General features: G+C 65.1%; 1 protein-coding gene across 1 annotated transcript in view; it reads right to left on the reverse strand.

Annotated features, from left to right (window-relative positions):
* Positions 1-7,302, reverse strand: part of AGAP3 (ArfGAP with GTPase domain, ankyrin repeat and PH domain 3) — a 50,202-nt gene that overhangs the window by 20,913 nt on the left and 21,987 nt on the right. Inside the window, exons 2-8 of the mRNA XM_025039010.1 lie at positions 6,006-6,064; positions 5,673-5,760; positions 5,390-5,475; positions 5,145-5,286; positions 4,610-4,744; positions 4,361-4,488; positions 2,545-2,703 (exon numbers count right to left, since the gene is read on the reverse strand). Coding sequence (XP_024894778.1) covers positions 2,545-2,703; positions 4,361-4,488; positions 4,610-4,744; positions 5,145-5,166 — 444 coding nt within the window. The 5' untranslated portion in view covers positions 5,167-5,286; positions 5,390-5,475; positions 5,673-5,760; positions 6,006-6,064. The remainder of the gene's footprint in view (positions 1-2,544; positions 2,704-4,360; positions 4,489-4,609; positions 4,745-5,144; positions 5,287-5,389; positions 5,476-5,672; positions 5,761-6,005; positions 6,065-7,302) is intronic.

The following is a 7,302-nucleotide window of genomic DNA, read 5'->3' on the forward strand; positions in this document are numbered from 1 at the left end:
CATGCAGCGAGCCTGGCGCAGTGCGTCCAGCCGGGCCTGGTCCCCGGCAGCCCCCAGCCGCGGGCTCCAGCTTCCTAGCCTTCCCTGGGGGTGGGGGTTAGTTACAAAGGTTCCTGTGGGTCTCTGGAGTGGGGAGCACGGCGGCCGCTTCTCATCTGAGAGCAGTCCCAGGGCCCGGCCCGCCTCCGGCCCCGCACAGGGGGGAATGTCCAGAGGTGCTGTGTCACCACCTGGTCTTCTAATTTGGAAGGAGTTGGAAAGGCCTTTTTGTTGATGAAAAGTTGGAAACAGTGGCACATATCTGCAAATATCGAAAGAATAAAGATTTTGGCAAGTTATACTCAAGCCCCGCATAAGCTGGTCAGCACTGGTGAGGGCAGAGACCCAGGCGCCTGGGCAGAGGCGGCAGCGGGTGAAGACAGGAGAGGAGGAGGAGGAGGAGGAGGAGGAGTCCGGCTTCACCTGCACCCCTCCTGTTCTCCCAGGCTGCCAGGAGCCCAGGGCGCAGGGAGGGGACACAGAGCTGCAGCACAGGGAAAGCACGGCCGGAGGAGCAGGAGAACCGGCCGAGGCCGCCACCTGCAGCTCCACCATCAGTGCCTGCCGGGCCTCTGCTGGGCGCCACGGCCTCTGCCCCTCTGGCCCAGGGAGGAGGGAGGTGGATGGACCGCTGCCGCCGGGTCTCCAGATGGAGGCGCCGGTCAGGGGAGTGGGGTGCAGCCTGCCCCAGCCAGGCCGGTGAGCCGGGAGGCCCCCAACCACCAGAGGACGCCCGGGAGCCCATAGGGGCACACCCCCGTGACAGGAGCCGGGCCAAGAATGGCCACGAAACATGTACGTGAGGTCACGGGGGAGACTGAGGATCTCCACGGCCATGTCTAGCAGGGGGGTCACGGGGCACCAGCCACAGAACAGGCATGGCTCTGCTGGGGAGAGGGGTGGTCCCAACAGCGACGAGAGAGGGAGGTCCCGAGACGCACCCCTTGGGGGTCTTGAGACCACCTCAGGGGCAATGGCGCGAGTGAGGTCACCATGGAAACAATGGAAAGAAAAAATCAGGCCGCCACCGTGAAGATGGAGAGAATGGAGGGCCCACGGGAAGGTGGCAGGCAGAGGCAGCACAGTGCAGCAGGCAGCAGAGGGCGCAGGGCGGCAGCGCAAAGGAGCCGCGGTGAGGTGGCCACGAGCTGGGCGTGGGCGGAGGACAGAGGGCGCAGGGCCCCCCCGGGTGGTGCAGGACCAGCGGTGGAGGAAGTGGGAGGTCAAGAATGGTGCTGAGGGAGCAGGTGACTGAGGCGGAGTGTCTGGGAGCAGGGGCCCAGGGCACGGATGGTGGTCACCGCAAACACAGACACCCGAGGGCTTTACAGCGGCGGCAGCAGCAGCAGCAGGTGTGGACACAAGCAGGCAGCCCGAGGCCCTGGGAGTCTCAATGGGCGTGAACAGAAACAAGAAGCTTCGAGTCTAGGCAGGGTCAGGGCTGGGGAGTGCAAGGCGTGGCAGCAGCTGTCAGCAGAAAGAGGGTCGGTCAGCATGAACGGGGAGAGGGGAGCAGCAGGCACGGGATGGAGGCAGGCAGACCAGGCAGAAGTGTGCTGGGCAGGGCAGAGGCGAGGATGAACGGGCAAGGCCTGGGAGCACTGGCTCTGCTGGGCGGGGTTCCGGAGAGCCTGGCCGGGGCTTGGCCTGGTGGGCAGGACACAAGGCCAGGCTGAGAGCCCAGCTCTGATGCTCGGAAAGAGGCACATGGAGTGACACGGAAGGATAAGGCGATCTGAGAATCCACACGGCAGCTCACCTGTGTCTGACCCAAGATCCCGGAATGGTCCAGCCAAGTCCCGGCTGGAGGGTGAGCATTTGGGGGTGGGCACTGGGTGTCAGGTGCTGGTGTGCACAGACAGCAGGCTCGGGGCGGCTAAGAGCCCGGGGCTGGGCCCCGACCAGTGAGAGGCACACGAGAACCCGGTGTGAAGTCTGCAGCGGGGGACAGGGAGGACCGGCCTGCGAGGGTCGGAGGGACGGTAGCGAGGCACAGGCTGGAGGCCTGGGGAAGACGTCTAAGGCTTTGCGAGACCAACCGCGGCAGCGGCAGAAAGCGTGGAATAATGGTTAAGAGCAGAGTGTGGACAGGGAGGCCTCGGCCCTGGTTCCCGCTCTGCCAGCTCGCCCTTCAGTGCAGCCTCTGCACAAGCACGGACTCCAAGATGTCGGGGGGTGAGAGCGCACACCTCCAAAGATCCCTCAAGCTGGACAAGAAGCCCTATGGGGTCAGGAGGAAGGTGGGTGTACATGGCGGGCAGGCGGATCTATACAGATGTGCTGAGGGCAGCCCGCTGTGGGCTCAGGAACCGTCTGGAAGACTCTGGGTGTGGATGAGGGTGCCAGGAAGGCCCTGCAGAGCTGCGTGTGTGTGTCTGTGTGGATGGAGAGACTGCAGGGCGCCTCCCTGACTCTGTGGTCCCTGCCTGCCCGCTCCTAGCTGGGCCCTGCCTGTTGGGAGGAGGCCGCGGGGCAGGCGGGAGGGGGCGGAGCACGGGCACGTACCGTGAAGATGTTGGAACGCCGCTTGGACTGCTTGCGGATGGGTGTGGGGGTGGAGGAGGCAGCGATGGTCTCGATGCGCAGCTCCCGCTGGCTGATGCTGGGGGTGGAGGGGACTGAGGACGAGTAGTCGCTGAAGGCGCTGCTGCCGCCATTCGTGGCCTAAGGACAGAGAGGGCTGCTGAGGGCGGCTCTGGGGTGGGGTGCGCAGGGGCAGGCGGCAGGCGGGAGCTGGGAAGCCCTGCAGTGTGGGGGGGCCTGGCCTGAGGCTCATGGGGCAGCCGAGGGGCCACTAGCTCCAGACGGTACTGGGGGGAGAGACGGCATGGCCTGGAGGCCAGCAGGACCCAGTGGTCACTGCACTAGGTTACCGGCTGTGCCAAGCAGGGAGCTGAATCAGAGGCAGAGGCTGGCAGGTCGGAATCAGCGACTGAGTCTGGAAGTGAACTGTGGAGTCTTGGCTCACAGGTGGGTCTGGCACGAGGTAGCAGACCACCCTGGATGAACTCCCCGAAGTCAGTGACGTACGTCGAGGAGACGGGAAGATGGGGTAGGGCTCGGGGGCCAGGGAAGATGAGGTTTGCTTGCAGGCAGTATGCGTGACAGGGGAAGGGACATGGGCGAGCCGAGGCCGAGAATAGCTCGACTGTTATCGGAGGAGGTGGCAGAGAAGAAAGAGAGCCGGCAAAGGAAGAAAGGACAGAAAGGATGACAGGAGGGGGACAGAGTGTGCGTGGCAGGTGGCAGCGTCCGCTCCAGGGCTCAGGAACACACGCAGGGCAAGGCCTGCTCCCTAAGTGTCCGCACAATGTCACTGGGTAGAGACTGTGTCCTGCCCTGGCAGCCCCTTGAGTCCTGGCCAGCACAGAAGGAGCAGAGGACGTGAATGCACGCCCTGCCCTCCCCGGGCAGGGCCCCCATGCGGAGCTGAGCTGCATGGTCCCATGTTCTGTTGGCTGAGGACGGGACAGTGAAGAAAGACCTATGTTCCTCCTTTTCTCCACGTGGGGAAGGCCAACTACCTTCTAAAGAGCTATAGGGGGCGTCTCTGCAAAAGCAACTGGGCCGTCGTCAGGAAACAAATGGGCCAGGGTGGGACCTTGGAAAGACGGTGGCCCTTGGCAGGAGTGAAGCAGCAGCTGTCTGCTTGGCGCCACGGCACCTGTGATGGCCCACGGAGTTCCACAGAGCAGGGGACGGAGCAGGGAAATGCACCCACGGAAGGAAGGACGCTCTGACCCGTATGCAAAGGGCCGAAAAATACCAGGCAGTCGGCCAGGAAATGGACAAGCGTCCAAGTGCCATTACTGGAGGGACACTGGGAGGACCTGGCTCAGAAGCACTCCCGATACCCCACGGGGCACGAAAGCCAGCGGTCCCTCTGGGGCAAGCACTACCCTTCCGAGTGTCAACAGTGACAGAGGGCCGACAGGTAAAGGAGGCAAGCGACACTCCCCAGCTTTGTCAGGGGCCGGTCCCCAGCAGGCCGGCAAGAAGGCCCGTGCCTCCCCGGTCTGCCCCACAGTTGGCAGCTCCTAAAACAGCTCTGACGGCGCCAGCCGGAGCCGATGCTCGGCTGCCTTAGCTGAAGTGGCTGCGGGGTGAGCGGGGACGGGACAGGAGCAGGAAGGCAGTCACCACAGGGGTGCAGAAGAGGCCAGGGCCGGCCGTGCAGGCAGCACGGAACTCGAGCCAGTGCTCTCAAACCGTCCGCAAGGCAGGAAACAAGACGAGGTGGGGACGCGCAGGCAGACAGACAGCATGGCGAGGCGGGGCCGCGGCGGGGCGGACGCGGGGGGCGCGGGGAGGCTGGCCGCACCTGGTTGATGTGCACGGCCGGGATGGAGGCGGCGGACACTGCTGAGTGGCTGGGGGAGTTGGGCAGTGACTTGCAGGGCCCGATGGCCAGCTGCTGCTTCTTCCGCAAGGCCACTACCTTCTGGGCCACTGCAGGGGACAGCAGAGTCAGTTACCCCTCTGGGGAGAAGGGAGAAGCCCAGCTGAGAGCCGCCCCCCAGAGCACACAGCCCCACTGGCCGGCGGGCCCCCCGCCTGGCGCCCGAGTTACCGTCCTGGAAGACGCGCTCCACGTTGAGCCCGTAGGTCGCACACGTCTCGTAGTACGTGCAGCGCTTCAGGTCGGTGGACAGTTTGCGGGCCCTGCTGTCGTCGATGACCCGGGGGTTTGCGGCACTGATGGCGTCTGTGGGGGCGGGAGGGCAGGGATTTACTCAGCCTGCCTAGAGCTGGGGGGCCACCGACGGGGAGGGCCGTTTGGTCAGAGGCAGGGCGGGCGAGAAGGCCGGGCGGCAGATGACGGGGAGCATGAGAACGCAGGTGTCCGGGCCTTGTTCCGGCTCTGCCACCGAGTCGCTGGGTGAAAACGAGCCAGCCGCTCAGTTTGTTCACCTCAGAAACCGCAGACAGGACGGCCGCGCGGATGGCAGGGGCTGGCTGGGGAAGGTCCCACAGGGAGCAAGGAGGGGGCGCCAGTCCTGGGGCCACACGGGGGGGCGTCGGTCAGCAGCGGGGAATGGGGGTCTGGGCTTCCGCATGGCTGCCTGCCTGCCTGCCTCGGGACCCAGCCCCGCGGGCCCGCTCACCCTGCGTGCCCACCAGCACCATGGGCACCTCGCTGGCGTTGCGGAAGCTGCAAAGCCGCAGGAAGTAGTTGTACACCGTCTGGAAGCTGATTTCATCCTCCAGGCTGAACACAAACACCACCGCGTCCACCCAGGCAGCGAACTAGGGGGGACCGAGCAGAATTACCAGCCCCGCCTGGTCACTGGCAAACTCCGTACCCCTCTCCCCACACACGCAACGGGCCAGCGCTGGGCAGGGGCCTCACCTGCAGCTCAGGGGGGCCTCCTTCATCTCGGATCAGCAGCAGGTAACTCTGGCCATCCACCACAATCTCCTTCTTAAACCGACCCCCTAGGACAGAGCGCACGGTCAGGCGCGAAGCTGGCAGAAACGCTCGCGGGGCCGAGCAGAAAGAAATCCACAGCTTCCAGAGGGGGAGACAGGAGGACTGAGAAGGGCAAGGGGCTCCAGCCCCCCTACAGACAACAGGAAAGAGGGAGAGGGCAGCGTGGCCGGCCGCACAGCCCAGGCCAGCCTGGGACGCTCACCTTCGGGGGACTCCTCCTGGACATAGGTCCCCGTCAGGTAGCGGTGCACCAGGGCCGACTTCCCACTGGACAGGTTCCCCACAATGCCCTGCGGGAGAGGAAGGGGTGAGAGCATGGTCAGAGGGCACCGCGGGGAGGGCAAGGCAAAAGCCACGAGGACGGAGAAGGGCCAGGGCTGAGGGCGGGGCAGAGGGCCAGGAGGAGGGGCTGCAGGGAGAGGCCTGGTGGGGAGAAGCGGGGGCAGGAAGTGGGGGAACAATGCCCAGGCCCACCACTCCAAGGCCGAGCCCACCCAGCCCTAAGGACGCCTGGGCCTCCCCCGGCCTCACTCACCACTTTAAGCTCTGGCACCGAGCGGCTCAGGGTCCACTCCTGGCTGTTCACAAAGGAGTCTGTGGGAGAGAAGGCCACCTGTCAGGACTGGGGTGGCACACACACCTGTGCTATCTGCCACTAGCTGGCTCCTATGCTGCCCCTTCTCAGGCCAAGGCCACAGGGCAGTGCCATCCAGATGGGACCCCAGCCCTCACCCCTAGTTCCCTAAGGAACAGCAGGAAAGTGAAACAGAGTGACAACGGTCCTCAGGGAGGGGACTGAGAGGTGTGGGCTCAGTTCCCCTGGCCTGGGTCCTTCCTCGTCTTACTGCTCCAGCAAGGAAAGTAGCTCCCACCTTGAGCCACACCTGGCCTGCTATCCCCAGGGCCCAGACACCAGACCCAAGCGAGCGGCCACTCTGGCAGGTGTCAGCCCAGACCCAAGCCAGGCTGGGTGCTTGGCAGCTGGGCAAGGGGCCTGCAGCGAGTAGGAACAGTTCCTCTGTGCAGGGTGGAGCCACCCACCACATTCCCTGCCTGGGTGAAGAGGGAGGAGCCCTCACCTAGTCCTGTTCTGACAAGGAAGGGGCAGGTCCCAATGGGGAGCTACCTGCCCCACCCAGCTGGCCCTCCTCCCCCAGCTCCTCCTTGCTGGGAGGCCACGGCCCTTTCTTCCCCCAGAGACCAGCTCCCTGGGCGCCCTCCTGGAGCCCATCCCACCAGGGCAGCTCCAGCTAATGCTGGCCCTTTCCTGGGAAAGGGCAGCCTCCTGCTACTCAGAGCCTTCCAGGGGCCGGCCCCATCTCCCTTATCTCTAGGTCGTTAATGACCATCCTTCAGCCACTTCGGATAGCCCTGGCCTGGGCCGCGCTTGGGTCCCTGCCCCGGGTTTTCTCAAAGAGCAGTTGTCACGATCGGGTCCACAATCCGTCCCTCAGCTCTCTGCAGAGGCAGCTAGAAGGGAGGGCTCAGAGCCCCGCCTGGGAGCTGGGAATGGTTCAGGCCCCGCCTAGCCCCAGCTGACTCCTCCGTCTCGGCCCCCCTGGGCCTCGTTTCTGCATGTGCCAAAAGCCAGGAAGGGGCCCTCTGGCCCTGGCCTCCCTGTCCATCATGCTCATATGTAGGCCAGCGCTAGAACCCAAACCGCCTGGAAGTCCTCCTCTGCTACTGCCACCTTCCCGGTCTGTCAGTGACCCCAGCGCCGCCCCAGCCGTCCCCGGCCCCCACGGCGCATCCATCTCTTCCAGGTAAGTTCAAGGTTTTCCCACGCACCTTCGACTCCGGGACTCGGCCCAGAGAGGCCCCTCCCCACCCCC

The sequence above is a fragment of the Pteropus alecto genome, unplaced genomic scaffold (assembly GCF_000325575.1).
Source record: "Pteropus alecto unplaced genomic scaffold, ASM32557v1 scaffold48, whole genome shotgun sequence".
Classification (NCBI taxonomy): domain Eukaryota; kingdom Metazoa; phylum Chordata; class Mammalia; order Chiroptera; family Pteropodidae; genus Pteropus; species Pteropus alecto.